General features: G+C 37.5%; 1 protein-coding gene across 3 annotated transcripts in view; it reads right to left on the bottom strand.

Annotated features, from left to right (window-relative positions):
• Window positions 1-1028: 1028 nt before the first annotated feature.
• LOC103543037 (fibronectin type III domain containing protein 3C1-like) overlaps window positions 1029-26675 on the bottom strand; it is a 61187-nt gene continuing 35540 nt past the window's right edge. For 2 of the 3 annotated variants that reach the window (XM_070605796.1, XM_070605793.1), the window contains 9 exons: window positions 23102-23207; window positions 22307-22413; window positions 21987-22100; window positions 20860-21009; window positions 5070-5344; window positions 4504-4716; window positions 3896-4062; window positions 2511-2632; window positions 1034-1808 (listed from right to left, as the gene is read on the bottom strand). In XM_070605796.1, coding sequence (XP_070461897.1) covers window positions 1470-1808; window positions 2511-2632; window positions 3896-4062; window positions 4504-4716; window positions 5070-5344; window positions 20860-21009; window positions 21987-22100; window positions 22307-22413; window positions 23102-23207 — 1593 coding nt within the window. In that variant the 3' untranslated portion in view covers window positions 1034-1469. Of the gene's footprint in view, window positions 1809-2510; window positions 2633-3895; window positions 4063-4503; window positions 4717-5069; window positions 5345-20859; window positions 21010-21986; window positions 22101-22306; window positions 22414-23101; window positions 23208-26675 lie in introns of all 3 variants that reach the window. The other variant, XM_070605794.1, reaches the window with a different exon arrangement.

The following is a 26675-nucleotide window of genomic DNA, read 5'->3' on the forward strand; positions in this document are numbered from 1 at the left end:
GGGGCTCCAGCCTCTCTGCCCTCCATCATGTGGCTGCGTGTCTCTCCGAGGTTTTTGTGTTGTTAGGATATTTTTTGTTGGAGTATGGTTGCTCCTTTTGGTTGTATGTTGGAGGGGAAAGAGTCCCGGGCAAGTTCACTCTGCCGTGATGCTGATGTCACTCTGTAGTATATTTTAAAGTCAGGGTTTGTGATGCCTCCTGCTTTGTTATTTTTTTCTCAGGATTTATTTGGCTAATTGAGGTCTTTTGTTGTTCCATATGAATTTTAGGATTCTTTGTTCTATTTCTGTGAAAATGCCATTGGGATTCTGACTGGGATTGCATTGAATCTTTAGATTGCTTTAGGTAATATGGACATTTTAATATGTTTACTCTTCCAATCCATGATCAAAACTAGTTTATGCTTTCCATATTTTAAACAATACCTCAAGCTCTAAACTGAACAGCAACCACCTCAGTAAATATTTTATAACATACCACATATCAGTACAATATTCAATGAAAGATAATTTCATTGGATATGCCAAAATTATTAGCTCACATAAAAATTGACACTTTCGTCTCCAGTTTATGATTTTCAGTTTTGAAACACAAAGAGCAAATTCTGAAATAGGAGATAATATTTAAAATTTTTCAATAAAGCTAAGAAATAGTCTTTTGGAATGGAATGGGTAATGTCTCCCTTGCAGGATGGCCAAAACAGCTCCTGGAGGATGAATTGTGGTAATATAGAAGAGACGCTTCATTTGTAACTAGAAATGGATGTGAACACAAACATTTTCAGAAGAAATCATTTTAATACGCCATGTAAAAATATGAGTCATCATATGTATAATGTTTAATCATCCTGATTAGAAGGTGATCAACACTGTGTGTATTTTAAAGAGTTTGGAATGGTATAAAATGGCTCCCTGCTTTGCTACTTCGACTCCCAAAGTGCTGTAAATCACTATTTCACACTATCAAAGTAATTATCAGGGCACAAGCCAAACAACTGAATATGATACTTTGAAAAAATTACAGCACAGAAAGTTGGAAGATACTTTTTTATTATTCCATACGAATGTAAGTTGACACGTATAATTGATTTTTCCCACTTTGTTCTAAATAAAAGTCCAAAATGCTGCTATCCTCTCATAATTCTAAAAAGTTTGCAAAATATTCATTTGAAAAATTAAGGCAGAGAATAATTATCATGAGAGGTTGTAGATAGTTTTATACAATAGTGGAAGTTTTTTTGTTGCTAAAATTCTCAAATTCAAAATAAACCTATTTCCTAAAAAATTCTCTTCTACTGTCACATAGATTTTCTTGAAAGTAAGGCAGTTCTTTTGGTGTCAGGTAAATGTTTGTAGGGATTTCTACTAAATGAGATTTATTTGTAAGAATTGAAGTGTATCTAGCAATTTCTATATTTGATGTAATTTATTTTAGAACTTCCTAAAAAGTAAAAATGCATAAAAATAGATTAATTGATTAGGAAGTGTTGAATTGAAACAGCACACAGAATGGCAACTAGTGCAAATCCTATCACAAGGATTAGAACAAACGTATCATCACTCATCTCTATCTTGGACTTTTCATCTTTTTCTTCACTAGGACTGCTTTTTCCCTTTCCTCTACTGCCTTTGCCATGCCCTGGGTGTTGCTTACGAGTTGAGAAAAGAACAGTGGGGCTATATGGTCCCCAGAGCTCTTGTATCCCAGAAGAATTCTGATATTGGCGTCCAGCACAGACCTTGAAGCGATAATGTGAATTTGTGAGAAAGTTGGAAAAGGAGAATGACGTGTTCGGTCCTTTGTAAATCTAAAGGAAAAGGAGTTAAAGTAAAAATTATATTTTCTTCCCAAATAAAATAATATGGTACAGTTTTTGACAACAGAAAAAAAGTGAATTAATCCATTCATTTCATGAATATGTTCACAAGAAAAATAAAAATTTACTCTTACAGTCTCTAATGTCCTGAGGGCCCAGTACCATTTAGGTAATTTTGTTCAATGTAAAAAATAAGAAAGACTTAAAATTGTTAAATTTTAATGGCATTTGGTTTGGAATGACTTGTGCATGTGGTCAGTGGAACCTAGAAATGCCAAATCATTCAATGGTAATAGGTTAATTAAATGAACAAGCTGATTATCCCAAAATAAGTATCATGTACATAAAACTTTAGGGACCAGATAGGACTTTTGCATAAGATTTAGTTACTTCAAACATCCTAAAACAATATCTTACTCCTTGACAAGAACTTAGTCCCAAGCAGGATATAAAACTATAAATTTTTTTTTTTGAGGAAGATTAGCCCTGAGCTAACATCCATGCCCATCTTCCTCTACTTTATACATGGGATGCCTACCACAGCATGGCTTGCCAAGCGGTGCCTTGTTCCCACCCGGGATCTGAACCGGCGAACCCCAGGCCGCCGAAGTGGAATGTGAGAACTTAACTGCTGCACCGCTGGGTTGGCCCCAAAACTATAAAATTTTAGAGATTAAATTTGCAAGAATTTACCACGTCAGTTCCTTTGTCACTGATGAGTTGAAGATTGTAAACAATGGGATCTCCTTTTATTGGCTCCAAAGATTTCCATTTGATTGCACAAATATTGCTATTCACCTGATGTAATTTAGGTGCTAGAAAAAGAGAATTTCAGTTTAGAGGATTCCATTTTTCCTAAATTGTCTTGAATACATTGAAATTTCTCATACGGTTTTTCACTGTCATTAAAAGGCTGCCTGTGTAGTTTAAATCTTAGAAATATATAGTTGTAGTTCTTATTGTAAAGCCTTTTGCTATACCATCAGGCATATTAAAAGTTGTAATAAAATCTTTAAGAACTTAAAGCTAGCAATTAATAATGCATGTTTCATTTTTCTAGTAATATCTTATTACAACTTTTATTACTATTGTTTAATCCCACTGGTATAATCTCTTGCATCATATTTATATGGTGTATCATACATTTGGAAGCATTTTCACATATATTAATAATTTTATTTTATGATCCAGCAACTGTGTAGGGCAGGATCTTTATTTCATGTTATTAATCTCCCTACATTTCAGGAAAATGGGGCTTAAATATAAAGAGAGCAACACATTATTGTGGTCTAAGTCATGTTTAACTCCAACATGTTCTAGTTAGCTTTACACTGAAAACAAACTATTTCATAATAGTGATTGGACTCATGCATGGATGGATTGGAACAACTGAATTTCAGACTGGGAAGGAAAAAAAAATCACCAAAGTTCAAGCTTTCATGACTGCCAGTTGGCCTTGTTATGTAATATAGACAGCAGTTTATTTTGCTGTTCAAATAAGAAGAAAAAATTCACAGTTCAGAAATTACCAAATATAAAATTTGACATTACAAATTTGTACTAAGTATGTACAAATATGTACCAAATACTAAGTTTACATAGTCTTATTTTTTCAGCTTTAATCAGTATAATCACACCTATGAGTTGATGAGTTTTGTGTATTGATCCATTTGAGAAAATGTAAGAGATAGCAAGGTTTGGATATCATGACAAAATGGTAGGAGAAGTATGATGAGAATCAGGAGCCTACAATTCTACCTTTGGCTCTGCTACTGGCTCATAGTGTCCTTTAGCTAAGTAACTTTCCATTTTGGGGACTTAGTTTCTTCCTTTTAAAAAATGGCAGTGGTGATAGAGTGATTGGCCGGATTAGTTGATCTCAAAGATATTTTAAAAAATATTATCATCTTGGGAGTTTCATTAAATTCTACATTGCCCTTTGAATCCATAATTGAGTAGTAGTTTATTTTGGTATTACATTGCTGAATACTTAAAATAAACCTACTGTATAGTTTTACGTATGAGCTATTGGAACTCAAATTAACGCAACCTTCATTGTCATGGCTTATAACACTTACCTTTAAGTGCGGCTGGTGGGGTTTTGGTTGTAGAGAAAGTATAGATACCAGACAGTGGTCCCATACCAGCTTCATTACATGCCTGGATTTTAAATTTGTATTCAGTATATTCACTCAGTCTTTGTACTTTGTGAGTCTGACAAGGTCCATGGTAAATGATAGAAAATCTGGGAGTGAGAATTGAGATGGGGGAAGCAATATTATTAATCAACAATCATACAGGTACAAATAACTCTATATAACTGCCTTAGAACTGGTTTTAAAACCTCAATAAGGCCTAAACAAATCAACTTGAAGCCTGATAGGTAAAAAACAATAGAAAAAATCAAGTTGTAAATATCATAATGGCAAGGTGCTGGCTTTCATATTTCTTTGGTAACTTCTATTCCCTGGTATTAACATATGTTCTGTAAAGAAAGAAGTGTTTTGGAAGAGACAAAAATAGAGAGCTAAGTTATCAGTTGGAATGTAAGAAAGTATATCTAACATGACAATGGGCTGCTTTCACATCTATGAGTTCATTGAAACCACTCTGGATTATAGGATTAAGATAGAAAATTTTAGAACATTTTTATTATAATACATGTTAAATTGTAAAAACAGTTTACCTGCCAGATCGACCCCTCATTAGCAGATTGTAGCTTATAAGGTTGGAAAGTAACCCTCTGCTTGAAGAGTTACCCCATTTCAGTTTGAGGCTCTGGTGGCCATAGACCACACAGTCAAGATGTGGAGGCTCAGGGGGTAGTGGCTTGGTTTTGCTTCTTATTGATTGGCTAAAAGGGCTTAGTCCATAATGATTGATAGCTTGAATTCTGATTCTAGTGGTGAGAAGAAAAAAAATTAAACTATATTAATTTAGATTTAGAAAAGAAAAGAATTTTCTACATTTAAGCTAAATCCCTGGTAACTCTATTTAGGATAGTGACCATCATATTATACTAATTATTAGCAACAAATTTTTGAGACAAAAATCTTGAATTTGCATAATCACTACTGGCAATTCTTGATGGGAAGGAGAAACTGGCTGTTAGTAGTGCCAAGTATTTCTAAAACAGTAGAGCCCACTTTCAAAGGAAATATTATGTAGACTATATAAAACATACAAATGTAGATTTGCTCAAAATTCTGAAAAAGCTTTCCATCTATGCAAAGTAAGATGTAAGCAACTTACTTGTATGTGGTATCAGGCTGTAGATTTTTCAGAAGACACTCTGTTACTCTATCAACAGTCAAAAGTTTTCTGTCTCCATATTCAACATTATATCCAGTGATTGGAGAGCCATGGCAATCTGGTTCCTCCCACTCAATAGCAATGCAAGATGATGCCAATTTGGCGGGAACTTTGTTTTCAACTTCATGCAGCATTGGCACTACTGCTGGTACAGTTGCTGGTGTGGTTACTATGCCAGTTCCTCCAAACATTCCAACTCCAACTGTATTTACGGCCTGAAAAAGTATACTCTGTTAGAGATTCATCATTATTTTGTTTCCGTGCATAAATCATTTTGTTGCATAAAAACAAATTTTCTAAAACTCAAGTTCTAACAACATGGTTCTTTCTTTAAATTTGAGATATAATTGACATATAACATTGTGCGAGTTTAAGATGTATGTTGATTTGATTCATTTATATACTGCACTATGAAACAATATAGTTCTAAGATGCTGACATACATGCTGAAATCTTTAGGTTGCATATTTAGGAAGGTGAAGAGTCTAAATATGATAAGGTAAGTGAAGAGCGCTAATATGGCTACTTCAGGAAAAACACCCAAACCGAACTCATCATTTATCCCACTGAACTTTCCTCCTTTTCTTCATCTTGCAGTTTCTATCTTTCTTGGTGGTAGCCTGAAGTTCACATCTATTCAGTAAATTTCATTGATTTTGTCAAACCTTTTTATTTTTACATCATTTTAGATTCACATGTACCCTTTACCTACTTATCCCCAAAGGTAACATTTTGCATAACTATAGTAGAATATTACAATCAGGAAATTGACATTGATAAAATCCATTAAGATTCAGATTTCACCAGTTTTACACACACTCATTTGTGTATGTATTTAGTTCTATGCAGTTTTATCACACGTGTAGCTTTATGTGACCACCAACACAGTTAAGATACAGAAGTTCCATCACAAGAATGCCTTGTGCTATCCTTTTATAGCCACAGCAACCTCTTTCCCTCCCCACTTATTCTAATCTCTGGCAACCAGTAATTTCTTCTTCATCCTTATAATTTTGTTATTTCAAGCATGTTATATAAATGGAATAATGCAGTATGTAAATTTTTCAGATAGGCTTTTTTCAGTCAGCGTAACCCCCCTGAAATCCATCCAAGTTGTTGTATGCATCAGTAGTCCGATTCTTTTTATTGCTGAAAGTATACCATGGTATTGATGCACTACATATTGTTTAACCATTTACCTATTGAAGGATATCTAAGCTATTTCTAGTTTTTGGCTCTTACAAATAAAAGTACTATGAACATCCAGGTACAGGTTTTTATTGTGGACATAAGTTTTCATTTCTTTGGGATAAGTGCCCAAGAATGCTGGGCATATGGTAAGTGGATGTTTGTAATTTGTAGTTTTGTAAGAAACTGCCATACTCAGAGTGGATGTAATTCCCACCAGAAATGTATGACTAATCCAGTTTCTCCACATCTTTATCAGCATTTAGTGTTATCACTACTTAGTTTAGCCATTATGACAAGTGTGTCATGGTATCTCATTATGCGTTTCCCCAATGGCTAATGATGTGGAAGATCTTTTCATGTGCTTATTTGCCATCTGTATATCCTCTTCTGTGAATTTTGTCTGTTCATGTCTTTTGCCCATTTTCTAACTGAGTTGTTTGGATTTTTAACTGTTGAGTTTTGGGAGTTCTTTTTATATTATAGATATTAGTTCTTTGTCAGATACATGTTTTGTAGAGATTCTTTCCAAGTTTGTAGCTTGTCTTTTAATCCTCTTCACAGGGCCTTATGCAGAGTAAAAGTTTTTAGGTTCGAGAATGTCAAATTTATCAATTTTTCATTTTATGGCTTGTGATTTTGGTATCAAGTTTAAGAACTCTTTGCTTAGACCACATCCTGAAGATGTTCTCTTGGGTTTTTTTCCTAAAAGTTTTATAGTTTAATGTTTGAATTTTCAGTTTTCTATGGTATATTTTGAGTAACTGTTTATCTAAGGTGTGTATTAGGTTGATTTTAGTTTTTTTTTGCCTATGGATATCCAGTTTCTTCAGCATAATTTGTTGAAAAGGGTATCCTTAACTCATTTGCATCTTGTCAAAAATCAGTTGGGCATATTTGTGTGGGTTTATTTATGGATTCTCTCTTTTGTTCAATTGACTTATGTGTCTGACCATATACTAATACTACACTGTCTTGATTACTGTAGTCATATAGTAGTATATAGTATACATTAGGTAGAGTGATTTCTTCAACCTTATTTTTCTCTCTCAAGATTGATTTATCTGTTCTAGGTCCTGTAATTTTCCATATAAATTTTAGAATGTGATTGCATGTATCTGTAAATGATCTTGCTGGGATTTTGATAGGAATTGCATTAAACCTAGAAATCAATTTGGGGGAAACTGACATCTTTACTATGTCAAGTCTTTTAATCTATGAACATATGTCTCTCTAGTTACTTAAGTCTTTTTGATCAATCAGGATTTTGTAATTTTCAGCATACAAGTGCAGTACATGTTTTGCTGGATTTATACCTAAATATTTCATTTTCTTTGGAGTGATTGTAAATGGTATTGTGTTTTTTAAAAATTATTTTATTGAGGTCATATTGGCTCACAACTGTGTAAATTTCAGGTGTACATTATTATATTTCAGTTTCCTTATAGACTGCATCGTGTTCACCACCAATAGTCTAGTTTTTATCCATCACCATACATATATGCCCCTTTACTGTTTTCACTCCCCTCAACCTCTTTCCCTCCAGTAACCACTAATCTGTTCTCCTTATCTATGTGTTTGTTTATTTCCCACATATGAGTGAAATCATACGCTATTTGTCTTTCTCTGTCTGACTTATTTTCCTTAGTATAATACCCTAAAGGTCCATCCATGTTGTTGCAAACGGCAAGATTTTTGTCTTTTTTATGGCTGAGTACTATTCCATTGTATGTATATATACCACTCTTCTCTATCCATTTATCCATTGATGGCCACTTGGGTTGCTTCCATGTCTTGGCTATTGAGAATAATGCTGTGATGAACATAGGGATGCATAAATCTCTTTGAATTGTTGATTTCATGTTCTTTGGATAGATACCCAAGAGTGGGATAGCTGGATTATATGGTATGTCTATTCTTAATTTTTTGAGAAATCTCCATACTGTTTTCCATAGTGGCTGCAACAGTTTTCGTTCCCACAAGCTGTGTGTGAGGGTCCCCTTTTCTCCACATCTTCTCCAACATTTGCTATTTTTTGTCTTGTTAATTATAGCCATTTTGACAGGTGTAAGGTGATATCTCATTGTAGTCTTGATTTGCATTTCTCTAATAAGCAGTAATGGTGAACATCTTTTAATGTGCTTGTTACCCATCTGTGTATCTTCTTTGGAAAAATGTCTGTTCGTATCCTCCAACCATTTTTTGATTGGGTTCTTTGTTTTTTTGTTATTGAGTTGTACGAGTTCTTTATATATTTTGGAATTTAACCCCTTGTCGGATATATGACTTGCAAATATTTTCTCCAGTTGGAGGGTTGCCTTTTAATTTTGTTCATGGTTTCCTTTGCTTTGCAGAAGCTTTTTAGTCTGATGTAATCTCATTTATTTATTTTTTCTTTTGTTTCCCTTGCCTGAGTATACATGGTATTCGAAAAGATGCTGCTAAGACTGATGTCAAAGAGTGTAATAGCTGTATTTTCTTCCAGGAGTTTTATGGTTTCAGGTCTTACATTGAAGTCTTTAATCCATTTTGAGTTAATTTTTGTGTATGGTGTAAGATAATAGTCTATTTTCATCTTTTGCATGAGGCTGTCCAGTTTCCCAACACCATTTATTGAAAAGACTTTCCTTTCTCCATTGTATGTTCTCAGCTTCCTTGTCGAAAATTAGCTGTCTGTAGATGTTTGGGTTGATTTCTGAGCTCTCGACTCTTTTCCATTGATCTCTGTGTCTGTTTTTGTGCCAGTAGCTCGCTGTTTTGATTACTATAGCTTTGCAGTATGTTTTGAAATCAGGGAGTGTAATACCTCCAGCTTTGCTCTTTTTTTCTCCGGATTACTTTGGCTATTTGGGGTCTTTTGTTGTTCCATATAGATTTTAGGATTCTGTGTTCTATTTCTGTGAAACGTCATTGGAACTTTGATAGGGATTGCATTGACTGTAGATAGCTTTAGGAAGTAAGAACATTTTAACTATGTTACTTCTTCCAATCCATGAGCATGGGATATCTTTCCATTTGTGTCTTTTTTGATTTCTTTCAACAATGTTTTATAGTTTTCATTGTACAGGTCTATCACTTCCTTGGTTAAATTTATTCCTGGATATTTTATTCTTTTTGTTGCAATCGTAAATGGGATTGTATTCTTAATTTCTCTTTCTGCTACTTTGTTGTTAGTGTATAGAAATATAGCTTATTTTCATATTTGATTTTGTATCCTGCAACTTTAGTGTTGATTTATTATTTCTAATAGTTTTCTGTAGATTAAATAAACTCTAAAGAGCCTTTTATATATATAAAATGTCATCTGCAAATAGTGGCAGTTTCACTTCTTCCTTTCTAATTTGGATCCCTTTTATTTCTTTTTCTTGCCTGATTGCTCTGGCTAGGACTTCCAATACTATGTTAAATAAGAGTGATGAAAGTGGGAATCTTTGTCTGATTTCTGTTCTTAGAAGGATAGCTTTCAGTTTTTCTCCATTGAGAATGATATTAGCTGTGGGATTGCCATATATGGCCTTTATTATGTGGAGGTACTTTCCTTCTATACCCACTTTATTCAGAGTTTTTATCATAAACAGATGCGGTATCTTGTCAAATGCTTTCTCTGCATCTATTGAGATGATCATGTGATGATTATTCTTCATTTTGTTAATGTGGTGTATCACATTGATTGATTTGTGGATTTTGAAACATCCCTGCATCCCTGAAATAAATCCCACTTGATCATGGTGTACGATCTTTTTAATGTATTGTTGTATTTGATTTTCCAGAGGATTTTTGCATCAATGTTCAGTAGTGATATTGCCCTGTAATTTTCTTTTTTTGTGTTGTCCTTGTCTGGTTTTGGTATAAGGCTACTGGTGGCTTTGCAGAGTGAGTTAGGTAGCTTCCTCTTCACTTTTTTGGAAGTTTGAGGATAGGTATTAAGTCTTCTTAATGTTCTATAGAATTCACCAGGGAAGCCATCTGGTCCTGGACTTTTATTTTGTGGGAGCTTTTTGATTACTGTTTTGATCCCCTTACTGGCGATCAGTCTATTCAAATTTTCTATTTCTTCTTGATTCAGTATTGGAAGGTTGTATGATTCTAAGAATTTATCCATTTCTTCTAGCTTATCCAATTTGTTGGTGTATAGTTTTTTGTAGTGTTCTCATAATCTTTTGTATTTCTGAGGTGTCCTTTGTAATTTCTCCTCTTTCATTTCTGATTTTATTTATTTGAGCCATCTCTCTTTTTTTTCTTGGTGAGTCTAGCCAAAGGTTTGTCAATTTTGTTTATCTTTACAAAGAACCAGCTCTTAGTTTCATTGATTTTTTTCTATTTTTTTAGTCTCTATTTCATTTATTTCTGCTCTGGTTTTTATTATTTCCTTCCTTCCACTGATTTTCAGCTTTGTTTGTTCTTCCTTTTCCAGTTCCTTTAGATGCACTTTCAGATTGCCTATTTGGGGTTTTTCTTCTTTGTTGAGGTAGGCCTGTATTGCCATAAACTTCCTTCTTAGAACCACTTTTGCTGTATCCCATAGATTTTGGCATGTCTTATTTTCATTTTCATTTGTCTCCATGTATCTTTTGATTTCTCTTTTGATTTATTCATTGACCCAATCGTTGTTCAGTAGCATTTTCTTAAATGTCCACATATTTGTGGCTTTTCCTATTTTCTTCCTGTAGTTGATTTCCAGTTTCATACCTTTGTGATCAGCAAAGATACTTGGTATTATTTGAATCTTCTTAAATTTATTGAGACTTGTTTTGTGGCCTAATATGTGATCTATCCTGGAGAATGTTCCATATGCGGTTGAATAGAATGTGTATTCTGTGGCTTTTGGATAGACTGTTCTGTAGAAATCTACTAAGTCCATCTAGTCTAATGTGTTGTTTAAGGCCAATGTTTCCTTATTGATCTTCTGTTAGGATGATCTATCCATTGATGTAAGTGGAGTGTTAAAGTCCCATACCACTATTGTGTTGTCTATTTTTCTTTTTATGTCTGTTAATAATAGCTTTATATATTTAAATGCTCCTGTGTTAGGTGCATAGATATTTACAAGTGTTATATCCTCTTGTTAGATTGTTCCCTTTATCATTATGTAGTGCCTTCTTTGTCTCTTGTTACAGTTTTTGTTTTAAAGTCTATTTTGTCTGATATAACTGTTCCTAACTCAGCTTTCTTTTCTTTGCCATTTGCATGGAGTATCTTTTTCAATCTGTTCACTTTCAGGTTGTTGTGTCTTTACGTCTGAAGTGTGTCTCTTGTATGCAGCATATACGTGGGTCTTGTTTTTTATTTTTATTTATTTATTATTACTATTATTTTTTGAGGAAGATTAGCCCTGAGCTAACATCTGCTGCCAATCCTCCTCTTTTTGCTGAGGAAGACTGGCCCTGAGCTAACATCCCTGCCCATCTTCCTCTACTTTATGTGTGGGATGCCTACCATAGCATGGCTTGCCAAGCGGTGCTGTGTCCACACCTGGGATCCGAAACGGCGAACCCCAGGCCGCCGAAGTGGAATGTGCAAACTTAACTGCTGTGCCACAAGGCTGGCCCCTGGGTCTTGTTTTTTAATCCAATTGGCCACCTATGTCTTTTGATTGGAGCATTTAGTCTACTGACACTTAAAGTAGCTGTTGATATGTACTTATTGCCACTTTGTTATTTTTTTCTGGGGGTTTTAGAAGTTTTTCTCTGTTCCTTTCTTCTCTTGCTCTCTTCCCCTGTGGTTTGATGGGTTTCATTAGTATTACGTTTGGGTTCCTTTCTCTTAATTATTTGTGTATTTATTATAGGTTTTTGGTTTGTGATTACCATGAGCTGCATATATAATAACCTATGTATATAACAATCTATATTAAGTTGATGGTCTCTTTAGTTTGACCTCTTGCTAAAAGCTCTACTCTTTTACCCCCTCCTCCCATATTTTATGTTTTTGATATCATATCTAACCTCTTTTTTGTGCATGTATATCTGTTACTCTCTTATCATTGAAATAGGTAATTTTAGTACTTTTGTCTTTTGACCTTCATATTTTTTTCATAGGTGGTTGATCTACTCTTTTTACTGTATGTTTGTCTTTACTAGTGATTTTATTGTTTTTTTAAAATTATTTTTTTATTCCTATTTGTGGTCTTCTCTTTCCCACTCAAATAAGTCTCTTTAGCATTTCTTGTATGGCTGGTTTCTTGGTGATAAATGCCTTTAGTTTTTGCTTGTCTGGGAAACTCTTTATCTCTCTTTCCATTCTGAATGATAACCTTGCTGGGTAGTTTATTCTTGGCTATAGGTTTTTTCCTTTCAGCACTTTAAATATATCATGCCAATCCCTTCTAGCCTGTAAGGTTTCTGCTGAGAAGTCAGCTGATAGCCTTATGGGGTTTCCTTCTTTATGTAACTTGTTGCCTTTCTCTTGCAGCTTTGAGGACTCTCTTTATATTTAATTCTTGAAATTGTAATTATAATGTGTCTTGGTGCCTGCCTCCAGTTCATCTTGTCGGTGCTCTCTGTGCTTCCTGTACCTGGATGTCTGTTTCCTTCCTTGGGCTAGGAAAGTTTTCAGCTATCATTTCTTCAAATATGTTCTCTTCCCCTTTGTCTCTCTCTTCTCTTCTGGGACATCTATAATACGAATGTTAGTGTGCTTGATGTTGTCCCAGAGGCCCCTTAGACTGTCTCCATTCTTTTTAATTCTTTTTTCTTTTATCTCTTCAGCTTGGGTGATTTCCTCTAGTCTTTCATCCAGCTTGCTGATCTGTTCTTCTGTGTCACCTACTCTGTTATTGAATCCCTCTAGTGAATTTTTCATTTCCAGTACTGTATTCTTCATTTATGCTTGGTTCTTTTTTATATTTTCCAATTCTTCATTGAACTTTTCACTGAGTTCATCTATTCTTCTCCCAACATCAGTGAGCATCTTTCTCACTATTATTTTGTACTCTTTGTTAAGTAGATTGTTTATCTCTGTTTCATTTAGTTCTTTTTCTTGGGTTTTGTCCTGTTCCATTACTTGCAATGTATTATTTGTCTCCTCATTCTGCCTCTTACTCTGTGCTTATACCTGTGTATTAGGTAGGTCAGCTATGTCTCCTGATCTTAGAGAAGCAACCTTATGTAAGAGATGCCTTATGAGGCCCAGCAGGGTGCTTCCCTCTCATCACCAGTTCCAAATGTTCCAGCAGTGTCCCCTATGTGGGCTACTTGTGTCCTTCTGTTGTGTCAGCGTTGCTCTTACTGCAGATGCCCAGGGAATCTAGGCTGTCCCTCTGGCCGGCTGGTTGTAATTCTCAGCTGTGTGCAGCTGCTATGGACTCATCAGTCACTTTATTGGGCTTGGGGAGCCCCAGCACAGTTGGCTGCAAGGTCTAATAGCACTCAATTATTTCAGGCTTTGGAAGCTGGGGCCAATCTCCTTTGTGACTTTTTTGAGAAGCACAAGTCTGCTGCAGCAGACAAGTCCCACTGCTCATAAGGCCACACACCCCATCAACACATTCCTGCTTCATGTGCATGCCCTGACCCACTTAAGTGGACCCAGTTGCCTCTCGCCAGGGGCCCCACACAGTCCATCAAAGCAGGCCTCCCCCTCACACATGACCTGCCCTGTGGATGCAGACATGCTCACCCAGCTGCAGAGGTTCCAGGCATCCCACCTATGTGGGCCCACAAGTTGCCCAAGGGCTTGCTATTGGCTGGGCCCATCCCTAAGGCAGAATGCCTGCCCTGCCTGAGCTGGATTAAATTGGTGCTCTAGTGGGTAGGGCAGACCCCTGGTCTAGCAGGTCAGGGGAAGAACTCTAATGGCGTCAACACAGCATCTGTGTCAGCACACTTGAATTAGGTTACAATAATGGCTGCCACCAATGTCTCAGTCCCTGAGGAGGTGGTCCCAGCCTGGGGGTGTCTCACTTCTCACTGAGATATGCCAAGAGCCTATTAAGTGAGTCGTTTTTCACCAAAGAACTGTGTGCCTTTCTGGTGATATTAGGTTGCTTTCTGAGATGAGTGAATTTGTGCTTGGGCCCCTTAAGAGCAGGCTTTTCCCCCCTTATGTCTTACAGCTTTTATGGGGATATTCCCCATTGTTGTTAATAGCCAGCAAAATCAGATATTATGAGACTTGTCTCAGTTGTGCTGAGTCCAGAGCTGCTTATTGTGGTAATGCTCCCCAGCTCAGCTCTCCCGCTCCTCCAGGAAAGGCTTTGTACCTTAGGATTGCTCCTGGCTGGCCATGAAGTGCCATGACTAAAAGGTGGTATTTTTCTTTCCAGAAAGGAATTTCTGCCTCTTCCATCTCTGTCAGCACTGTGCTTTGTTGTGGGAGTTCTTTTCATCCAGTTTTCAGTTCTCTCTCAGGAGTAATTGTTACAAGAGTAGTTGTAAATTCATTGTGCTTATGGGAGGAGGTGAGTTCAGAGTCCGCCTATATTGCCATCTTGACACTGCCCTCAGTCCTTTGTATTCTGAGGTGTCTGTTGTAATTTCTCACATTTCTCTTCTGAATTTATTTATTTTAGCATTCTCTCTTTTTTTCTTGGTGAGTCTAGCTAAAGGTTTGTCAATTTGGTTGATCTTTTCAAAGAACCAGCTCTTAGATTCATTGCTTTTTTCTCTCTTGTTTTGTTAATATCTGGTTCATTTATTTCCACTCTGATTTTTATTATTTCCTTCCTTCTACTGATTTTGGGCTTTGTTGGTTCTGCTTTTTCCAGTTCCTTTAGGTGCACTTTATATTGTTTATTTGAGATTTTTCTTGTTTTCTGAGGTAGGCCTGTATTGCTATAAACTTCCTTCTTAGTACTGCTTTTGCTGTACCCCATAAATTGTGGCATGACATATTTTCATTTTCATTTGTCTCCAGGTATTTTTTTATTTCTCCTTTGATTTTCATTGACCCAATAGTTGGTCAGTAGCATTGTGTTTAATCTCCACGTGTTTGTGACTTTTCCAGTTTTCTTCTTGTAGTTGATTTCTAGTTTCATAACATTGTGATGAGAAAAGATGGTTGGTATTATTTCAATCTTCTTAAATTTATTGAGACTTGTTTTGTGGCCTAATATGTGATCTATCCTGGAGAATGTTCCATGTGCAATTGAAAAGAATGTGTGTATTCTGTGATTTTTGGATGGACTATTCTGTATAAATCTACTGAGTCCATCTAGTCTAATGTGTCACGTAAGGCCAGTGTTTCCTCATTGATCTTCTGTTTGGATGATCTATCCATTGATGTAAGTGGAGTGTTTAAGTCACCTACTGTTATTGTGTTCCTGTCTATTTCTCCTTTTACGTCTGTTAATAATTGCTTTATATATTTAAGTGCTCCTATGTTGCATGCATAGATATTTACAAGTGTTATGTCCTCTTGTTCCCTTTATCATTCTGTAGCCTCTTCTTTGTCTCATGTTACGGTTTATGTTTTAAAGTCTATTTTGTCTGATATAAGTATTGCTACCCCCGCTTTCTTTTCTTTGCCATTTGCATGGAATATCTTTTTCCATCCCTTCACTTTCAGTTTGTGAGTATCTTTAGGTCTGAAATGTGTCTCTTGTATGCAGCATATATATGAGTCTTGCTTTTTATCCAATTGGTCACCCTATGCCTTTTGTTTGGAGCATTTAGTTCATTGATGCTTAAAGTGGCTACTGATAAGTATGTACTTATTTCCATTTTGTTACTTTTTTTCTGGGTGTTTCAGTAGTTCTCTGTTCCTTTCTTCTCTTTCTCTCTTCCCTTTTGATTTGATGGTTTTCTTTAGTAATATCTTTGGGTTCCTTTCGCTTTATTTTTTGTGTATTTGTTATAAGTGTCTGGTTTGTGATTACTATGAGGTTCATATATAATAACCTGTGTAAATAGCAATCTATATTAAGCTGATGGCCTCTTAAGTTTGACCTCTTACTAAAAGTCCTACACTTTTTCTCCCCTCCCACCATGTTTGATGTTTTTGATATCATATTTACCCTCTTTTTTGTGTATATACCTTAATTTCTTATCATGAAGATAGATATTTTTACTAATTTTGGTTTTTGACCTTTATATTAGTTTTATAGGTGGTTGATCCACTACCTTTACTGTATATTTGCCTTTACCTGTGATTTTTTTTCTTTGATAATTTTCTTATTCCTATTTGTGGTCTTCTCTTTTCCAGTTAAATAAGTCCCTTTAACATTTCATGTAAGACTGGTTTCTTGGTGATAAACTTCTGTAGTTTTTGCTTGTCTGGCATACTCTTTATCTCTCTCTGCATTCTGAATGATAACCTTGCCAGGTATTCTTGGCTGTATGTTTTTCCTTTCAGCATTTTGAATATATCATGCCACTCCCTTCTAGCCTGTAAGGTTTGAGCTGAGAAGTCAGCTGATAGCCTTATGGGGTTTCCTTCATATGTACCTTGCTGTCTTTCTCTTGAAGCTTTTAGGGTCCTCTCTTTATCTTTAATTGTTGACATTTTAATTATAATGCATCTTGGTGTGGGTCTCTTTCGGTTCATCATGTTTGGTGCTCTCTGTGCTTCCTGTACCTGGATGTCTTTCTTCCTTAGATTAGGGAAGTTTTCAGAGATTAATTCTTCAAATCTGTTCTCTGCCCCTTTGTCTCTCTCTTCTCTTCTGGGACACCAGATAATATATAGTATACAATATATAATATAATATGGATGTTGGTTACACTTGATGTTGTCCCAGAGGTCCCTTAGACTATCCTTGTTCTTTTTAATTATTTTTTCTTTTTTCTGTTCAGCTTGGGTGATTTCCTCTACTCTTTCTTCCAGCTTATTGATCCATTCTTGTGTGTCATCTACTCTGCTGTTAATTCCTTCTAGTGAATTTTTCATTTCCATTATTGTATTCTTTAGCTATGATTGGTTCTTTTTTATATTTTCCAATTCTTTGTTGAAATTCTTGCTTTATTCATCTATTCTCCCAAGATTAGCTAGCTTCCTTATTGCTATTAGTTTCTACTCTTTATCAGGTAGACTATTTATCTCTGTTTCATTTAGTTCTTTTTCTGAGGATTTGTCCTGTTTCCTATTTGGAACATATTCCTTTGTCTCCTCATTTTGTTTAATTCTCTGTTTGTATCTATGTGTTAGGTAGATCAGCTACATCTCCCAATCTTGGAGAAGTGGCCTTACGCAAGAGAAGCCTTATGGGGCCCAGCAATATGCTTCCCTCTCGTCACCAGTTCCAGATGTTCCAGGAGTGTCCCTTGTGTGGGCTCCATGTACCCTTCTGTTGTGGTGGGGTTTCTCTTGCTGTGAATGCACAGGTAGGCTAGGATAGCCCCTGGGCTGGCTGGTTGTATGGCTCAGCCACATTCAGCTGCTGTGGTCACTTTAGTCACTTTATTGGGTAGGGAAGCCCCAACACCACTGGCTGCAAGGTCTAATAGCACAAACATGCTGCTATTTTGCTGTTAAGTGAGTTAGACCCCCAGTGTGGCTGGTTGCTATGCTCAGGTGCTCACAATTGCTGTAAGCCTCCAGCCTGCGGGGCTGTTGTCAGCTCTCTCCGGAGTGCAGCTGGGTGGGCCTGGCCCCAGGCATGGAGGCACACAGTAATTTCAGGTATTGGAAGGTGGTGCAGATCCTCTGTGTGGCTGTTGGAGATGGCCAGTGGCACAAGTCTTCTATAGCCAACACATCCCACCACCTGCAGGCCCACAAACCCTGTCAACTGGTCCTGCCCCATGTGCATCACCTGCCCCACCAATGTGTACCCACTCGCACCACTGCAGAGGTCCCACACTCCCTACCTATGTGGGCCCCACTAGTTCCCTGTGGGTTGGTTGGTGGGTGTGGCCAGTCCTCGGGCAGGCTGCTTGTCCTTGCTGTGCTTGATTGAATCAGTGTTCTAGTGGGCAGGGAAAACCCTCTGCACTAACAGGCCAGAGGAAGAAATCCAATGGCATCTGCCAGTGTCCATATCATCATGTCTGCACTAGGTCACAATAATGGCTGCTGCCTGTGTCTCAGTCCCTGGGGAGGTGGACCCAGTCACCTCCTACCTGTCTGAGATGCACTGAGCTTATCAAGTGAGTCTCTTTTGCCAAAAGACTATGCACTTTTCTTTCTAGTGATTTTGTGTTGGTTTCTGGAATGGATTAATCTGTGTCTGGGCCCTTTAAGAGCAGGGTTTTCTTTCTCTGAATTTTGATAGTTTTTCTGAGGGTATTCCCCTTGGTTTTAAAAGCCAGCAAAGGCAGGTATTATGGAAATTTGTCTTGGTTGTGCTTAATTCAAAGGCTGTGATGCTTATTGTGGCATGTCTAGAGGTATACTGCAAAGGTTGGGTAGGGTGGAAGTTCAGCTCCTGTCTAGGCGCCTTTGATACTTTTCCAGGAAAAGTGGGGAAACTATTTGCACTGCATCACTGTTTCTGAGTGTGGGTTTAAGCTCAGCTCCCCACTGGGCCCTGCTGATATCATGGAGGGGGGAAGTGGAGGACTGACTAACACCTCTGTGTTCTTGCGGGGGTGGGGGGGGGGGTAGAAGCTCAGCTCCCAGCTGGGTCTTAATGACACCAGGGGCAAGGAGCGAGGGGAGTGGCGTCCTAAGTAGCATAGCGTCTCACCGCCTAGATCCGCCTCCTCCATGCTGAGTAGAGATGGAGGCTGAGCTCTCCACTGGACACTACTGATAGCAGGTGAAGGGGCAATCTGAGTGCTGATTAGCCTGGCTTCCTATATCCTCTTTCATTCTCAGTGCTGGTAAGTGGAAATGTAGGTTCAGCTTCTCACTAGGCCTCACTGATACAGGAATAGGAGGAACATAGAATGCTATCTAGCTTCAATCACACCACCTTGTTCAGTCTGTTGCTGCTGGCTGGGGGTGGAAGCTCAACTTGCCAACACTATCCCTGCACGGGAATTAGAGTGTTACTGCCTGCTTCTGTCAGGGAGGTATAGAAGATCATAAGTTCCCTGCTTGGCCATACTGGCACCAGTCAGCAGGGGAATGAAAGCAAAGCACTGCCTGCTTCTGCCAGGCAGGGGATGGAATATTAACTATTTGCTTGGCCCTGCCAAAACTGAAACCACTGGGTAGGGAAAGTGGAGCATGTTGCTTGCTTCTGGAGTGAATTGGATGGTCATCTTCCCACTCGGTCTGTTGAAACTTTAGGGGTAGGGAAGGGCAGGGGTGTGTGATTTTTCTGTTGATGTTTGCCTGGAGTAAGGTATTGCCTAAAAGATTTTCTGTTGTTAGGCTACCATTTTCCCAGTTATTTTGCTTGGGGGGAGCGAGGGGAGGCAGGCATTTCTTGAAGATTTTTTCTGTCTGTCCCTGTTGGCGGTTTTGAGTTGGAGGCTTCTCCCATATCCTTTTTGGGATATATGGGAAGTGATAAGAAAACCCCGGGGGCTTACTACTGTATTGTTCCTCAAGTTGCAAGGTTCCTCACAACTTGGAAAGATCTTTTTCTTTCCACATCTTTCTTTCTTTCCACCATTCAGAGTCTTCCTATGCTTGTTTGTTGTATTGTGTTCAGGGTTTTTTAGTTGTAAGAGGGAGGACCTGGGCAGTATGGTAATACCCTGTCTTGGCAGGAACCCATTCCATTGATTTTTACCTCTCTAATATCTTTCAAATCCATTAATGTCTCAGCATTCCCACTGTAGCAGATTTAATGTTCATAACCTCACCTATCCTTTGGACTATTGCTGTGGCCTTCTAACTGATAAATATATATTGTAAGAGCATTTTTCTAATACAAAAAATAGGGACACCCAAAAAATCTCATGCATCTTTTTAAAAAAACAACTTCCAATCATCAAAGGCAATCTGGGAGATTTAGCTTAGATACCCAGTATTAGGGCTCCTAGGATCTGATGGTTTAACTTGATGGGGACAACATATCAGGTTGTTTTAAATTTGGACTGTCTCCCAAAACCTTAAAGTTATGAGTCTTATAATTCTAGTAGTTCAGAAGAGGAAGAGATCACTTCCAGCTAAAGTTTTCAAGGAAGCATTCATGCAAAAGCTTGGTTTTATGGGACAAGATAGACAGAAAACACAGTATGAACAAATGTACAAGACATACTTGGAGGTGGTGGCAGACTTGTTCGTTTCAAATAGTTTATGCCGTTTTTCCTAACTGATGATAATTATTACTTTGAGTGCTTTTTAAATATACAGATTAGCAAGTCTCTGGATAGAAATTTTGATTCAATAGGTCTGAGTGGAGGTGCAGGAATCAGTGTTTTATCAGATGAGATCTGGCACGTTCAGGGTGGCATGGCTTTAGAACAGGAATCAGTGTTTTAAACAAGCATTTCAGGTGATTGTTAAGTTCAGGGAAATTTGGGAAACACAGAACTGTAGAGAATATAATGGCAGATCAAGTTGGAATAGAAAGCAGGTGCCAGAGTATGTGGAGCTTTGAATGGCAGGTGAAGGAGCTCAGAAGATTGTTACTAAATATGAGGAACATTTAAGATTTGGAAGTCTATGACTCCCTTCTGGTCTCTACACTGGAAATGATGCCGATGTTATGAATGTGGATAGCACAGGCTCATAACCACTCTTTTGTTTACATAAGAACTGTTAAGATTACCTGAACTCTGCAAAAATACGTAGTTGCAGGAATGAGACCTTTAACTTCATAATTCAGACAAGGGCCAGTGTAAATCAAGTGCATCGATTCTTCAATTTGTCCCCACTCTAGTCTGTAATCAGTGATTTCAGCACCATTACATACAGGAATCTGAAAGATGCAACAAACAGAAATTGAGTTCTTTCTATAAATGGTTACTACACTAGATACTGTGGAGAGCTACAACATGATCCTTTCAATGTTAAAGCTTATAATCTATTACATTATATGAGATATAGATAAATATAAGTAATTAAACATAAGGCAGAACATTATAATTAACATTAAAAGGCTCAAATAAAATTAAGAGAAAGGATTAATTCTTATTTTTAATTTATTAAATTATTATCAAATAGGTTACTTAAAAAAGAGTAAACTTAGATATATTAATGTTGCTTAATATTACTATTGATTAGTGGGATCAAACACAGACCCCAGTACTCTGGCATGTGTGCAATGATGTAATCATACCCATCATTTATTATTATCAGACTAGAGCTTTTGTGTCAATGCTAAAAAAACCTCTGCTAGAGACTGAGAAAAAGGGAAGAAAAATTTGAAGATACTTAGGTGGATAATAACTAGGCCAAATCTTACTTTTTGAGCCTGATTAGTTTGAATGAAAAGATATTCACATGGATGTAAAAACTGTGGTTTTTTAAGCTTCTTTACCTCATAGTCACATTTCTTATGTATCATACTGTACAGTTACAGACAAACACACACTACCAGAGATTTCCCAATGAAACTTTAAAAAAAATACTATGTTTATAAATTGCTTTAATTTTATTATCTCTTTGTTTTGGTTTTAAAAATTCAACTAGTTACCTATTAATAGTCTATTTGGTTTTCCAAATTTATTATCCTCCATAAATAAAGGATCTGAAAAGCAGGATTACCATAGCTTTAGACCTCCTAATAGCACTAGTATTAGGTCCTAAGTGTGTTCTAGAATCACGGTCCAAGATTTGTGAAACCCTAATCTAAACTCTAATGCTTTAGGGAGTTCTAGATGTTCTAACATATTTCTAAGCCAATTACTACCTTCTTATATCACAAAAATTAATAAAAATAAATTGATAACATACTTCCCAACTAACAGCAACACAAGTTGGACCCTTGCAGGTTAGCACAGGTGTTCCACATTGGGAAGGAGGGCTTGGGACTGTCGCAGTTTCACACTTCATTGAATGAGATCCAAACTACAAATAAACATAAATAAGCAAACACATGAATGATTGTGCAGGAATGGGGCATGGTCACTCCCCACCTTGACAGGAAGTAGAAGCACATGTTTATCCCAATTGAAATGTAGTACAAAGGGGTCAACTGAACAGTATAACTTCCCCAGCCTTATTTGCAGCTTTTAACCAGAAACTGTGAATTCTTCAGGAATTAGTTTACTCACTATGCATCTCGCTTCAGAGTCAGGGCGCCCTTGTTTGTCATCTTGGTTACCTTTTGCCTTTTTGACACGTGCACGTGCTTTAGAGTTTCCATTATCAGGAGGATTGTCTACAAAAATATACAAAATAAACTAAAAAAATTTGCAAATAATTTTATGCATGTTTAAAATAATACAAAATAATTTAAGAAGACTCTATGTTAAAACACAATAAAGTAACAAAAAAGTCAAATTACATTAGTCTGTGTCAATTAACTTTTTAATTTCCAGACATTTAAAAAATTTGTGATTTTGGGCCAGCTCCGTGGCTGAGCAGTTAAGTTCTCGTGCTCCGCTGTGGTGGCCTAGGGTTAGGATCCTGGGTGCGGACATGGCACCACTTGTCAGGCCACGTTGAGGCGGCGTCCCACATCCCACAACTAGAAGGACCTGAAACTAAGATATACAACTATGTACGGGGCGGGGGAGGGGAGTGGGGGGTTGGGAAATAAAGCAGGAAAAAAAAAAAAAGATTGGCAACAGTCGTTAGCCCAGGTGCCAATCCTTAAAAAAAAAAAAAGGAAGATTGGCAACAGTTGTTAGCCTAGGTGCCAATCTTTAAAAAGAAAAATGCCCAGCCATTATATAAAAAAAAAATTTGCGATTTCAAGTAAGTAAGAAACAATTTTCTAAACATTATTTGATTTTGTGGTAAAAGATAACAATTTGCTCCAACTTGATAACACTAAATATATAAAATCAGAGGTTACAAAACAGGAAATTTAGGTGCAGTCATTCCAATCACACAAGAAGCCTCACCACATTGTACATTGGTTTCCTTGGCCTTTGCTTTACCATTCAAAGGTGGAGGACAGCAAGATGCAGGAGAAAGAGGAGGTGTTTGAATAGTCAATATATCTGAAGGCTAAGAGAAATACAAAACACCTTATGACTATACTGAATTCAAGTTCAGTTTTGTAAAACATTTACAGGCATACCTCATTTTATTGCACTTTATTGTGCTTCGCAGAGATAGCATTTTTTACAAATTGAAGTTTTGTGGCAACCCTGAGTCAAGCAAATCTATTGGTGTCATTTTTCCAACAGCATTTACTTACTTCCTGTCTCTGTGTCACATTTTGGTAATTCTCACAATATTTCAAACCCTTTCCTTAATATTATATTGGTTATGATTATCTGGGATCAGTGATGTTTTATGTTAATATTGTAATTATTTTGGGGTGAGACAAACTGCACCCATATAAGATGGCGAACTTAACTGATAAATGCTGTGTTTGTTCTGACTACTCCACTGACTGGCTGTTTCCCTGTCTCTTTCCTCATCACCTCAGGCCTCTCCATTCCCTGAGATACAACAATATTGAAATTTGGCCAATTAATAATCCTACAATGGCCTCTGAGTGTTCAAGTGAAAGGAAGAGTCGTATGTCTCTCACTTTAAATCAAAAGCTAGAAATTATTAAGCTTAGTGAGGATGGCATGTCAAAAGCTGAGACAGGCCAAAAGCTAGGCCTCTTGTGCCAAATAGTGAACCAAGTTGTGAATGCAAAGGAAAAGTTCTTGAAGGAAATTAAAAGTGCTACTCCAGTCAACACATGAAAGATAAGAAAGGAAAACAGCCTTATTGCTGATATGGAGAAAGCTTTAGTGGTCTGGATAGAAGATCAAACCAGCCACAACGTTCCCTCAAGGCAAAGCCTAATCCAGAGCAAGGCCCTAGCTGTCTTCAATCCTATGAAGGCTGAGCAAGGTGAGGAAGCTGCAGAAGAAAAGTCTGAAGCCAGCAGACGTTGTTTCATGAGGTTTCAGGAAAGAAGCTATCTCTATAACATAAAAGCACAAGGTGAAGCAGCAAGTGCTGATGTAGAAGCCACAGAAAAGTTCTCCAGAAGATTCAGCTAAGATAATTAATGAAGGTGGATACACTAAACAACAGATTTGCAATGTAGACAAAATAGCCTGACATTGGAAGAAGATGTGATCTAGGGCTTTCATAGCTAGAGAGGAGAAGTCAAAGCCTGGTGTCAAAGCTTCAAAGGACAGGCTGACTCTCTTGTTAGGGGCAAATGCTGCTGGTGACTTTAAATTGAAGCCAATGCTCATTTATCATCCTGAAAATCTCAGGGCCCTTAAGAATTACGCTAAATCTTCTCTGCCTGTGCTCTATAAATGGAACAACAAAGCCTGGATGACAGCACATCTGTTTACAACATGGTTGACTGAATATGTTAAGCCCACTGTTAAGACCAACTGCTCAGAAAAAAAGATTCTTTTCAAAATATTACTGTTCAACAATGCACCTGGTCACCCAAGATCTCTGATAGAGATATTAACAAGATCAATGTTGTTTTCATGTCTGCCAACACAATATCCATTCTGCAGCCCATGGATCAAGGAATAATTTCGACTTTAAAGTCTAATTATTACAGAAATACATTTTGTAAGGCTATAGCTGACATAGATTGTGATTCCTCTGATGGATCAGGGCAAAGTAAATCGAAAACCTTCTGGAAAGGATTCACCTTTCTAGACGCTGTTAAGAACATTTGTGCTTTATAAAGCATCCCAATTCCATATAAAACCAAGTAAACAATGATATGATGAATGCTGTCTGGGGCAAATCTCAACGGATTTGGCTTGGTTGTTCTAATAATGTAATAAAATAATGCCATAAATCAAGACATCAAGGCAGTGTGAGAGGATCCCTTTGTCTTTCCCCTTTAATCTACAGCAAGTGAAACATCCATAACCCAACAAAGGTTACAGTGAACAATACACCAGGATGCTGGAAAGATCCACAATCGGTACATACAAAGGTGAGTGAATTGGAACACACAGAAGAGGCTAAATGGGGGAACAGGAGATGGAGAGCCCAGGATCCTGGATCCCTGGCCACAGTGGCTGAGCCATCTGCCCCCAGCCCCAGAGAACTAAGTGGGAAGCAGCAGAGGTACACATGTGACTCCAACCAGCCAAGCAGTCATGGTGGCACCTATGGCCACAGGAAGCAGAGGATCAGTGAAGGTGGAACTCTGTAATCCTGAGCCCTCTGGCTGTGGCTTGGAGCCTGGTGGCTGCAGCAGAGGTGCACAAAGGACTCCTACATCCCAACTGCCGTGGTTCCAGTGACCACAAGGTAACAGGCAACAACTGAGATGGTGCCACACATACCAGGCTCCCTCCCTACCCACCTCTGTCCGCAACCATGGGTGGCAGAGTTTCCAGCCCAGGTGGTCCTGGATGTGGTTGAGGTGTCAGCCATTCCTTTGCCCCAGATGGCAAAGCCAGTGACTGCAATGACACCAACAATAGCAAGGCATCAGTGACCTCCAGAAGTGCAGGTGGTAAAAACAAGAGTAACAGCGACACCCCAAATAGAGGTGGTAAAGTATGGAATGTGCAGATCCTCTGGCAGATCCTTAGCCAGAGGCAGCTCAGGTAAGAGAAACCCAAAACTAGCACTATAGTGCCACCTACTGAAAAACAAAAGAAAGGCTTCTAATCTCTAAGCAGTTGAAAAGTTTGAATCAAAACAAAGATATGCCTAAATAAAAAACAAGTTTGCTACAACAAATGCACAAGCAGAGGAATAACTCAGCAAACATCACAAAGAGCCACAGTATCATGGCATTACAAAAATTAAACAAAGTCATGGAAGATTGTGAGCTAACTGACAGAGAATTCAAAATAGCTGTCATGAAGAAACTCAATGAGCTATAAGAAAACTCAGAAAGGCAATTCAATGAACTTAGGAATAAAATCAATGAACAGAAGGAATACTTCACCAAAGAGACTGAAACTATAAAAAAAACCCAGAGAAATTCTGGAGATGAATAACTCAATAAATGAACGGATGAATGCACTAGAAAGTATTGGAAATAGAGGAGATCATATGAAAGAGAGAATTAGTGAGCTTGAAGATACAAACCTAGAAATGGTGCTGGTAGAAGAAGAGAGTGAAGCAAGACTTAAAAAAAGTAGAAATTCTACGAGAATTATCTGACTGCGTTAGGAAGGGCAACATAAGGGTAATGGGTATCCCAGAAGAAAAGAGAGAGAAGAGCAGAGAGGTTATTTAAAGAAATAATAGCTGAGAACTTCTAAAACCTGGGGAAGGAACTGGATGTACAAATCCTTGAAGCAAACAGAACACCCAATCATCTCAATGCAAAAAGACCTCCTCCAAGACACATGATAATAAAACTGTCAAAGATCAGGGAGAAAAAGAAAACAATGTACAAAGGAATATCCATTAGGATATCAGCAAATTTTTCAGTAGAAATACTACAGGCTATAAGAGAGTGGAATGACATATTCAAAATATTGAAAGATTAAAAACAGTGGGCCAAGATTACTCTATCCAGCAAGCTAT

This window comes from Equus przewalskii, chromosome X (genome assembly GCF_037783145.1).
Source record: "Equus przewalskii isolate Varuska chromosome X, EquPr2, whole genome shotgun sequence".
Lineage (NCBI taxonomy): Eukaryota > Metazoa > Chordata > Mammalia > Perissodactyla > Equidae > Equus > Equus przewalskii.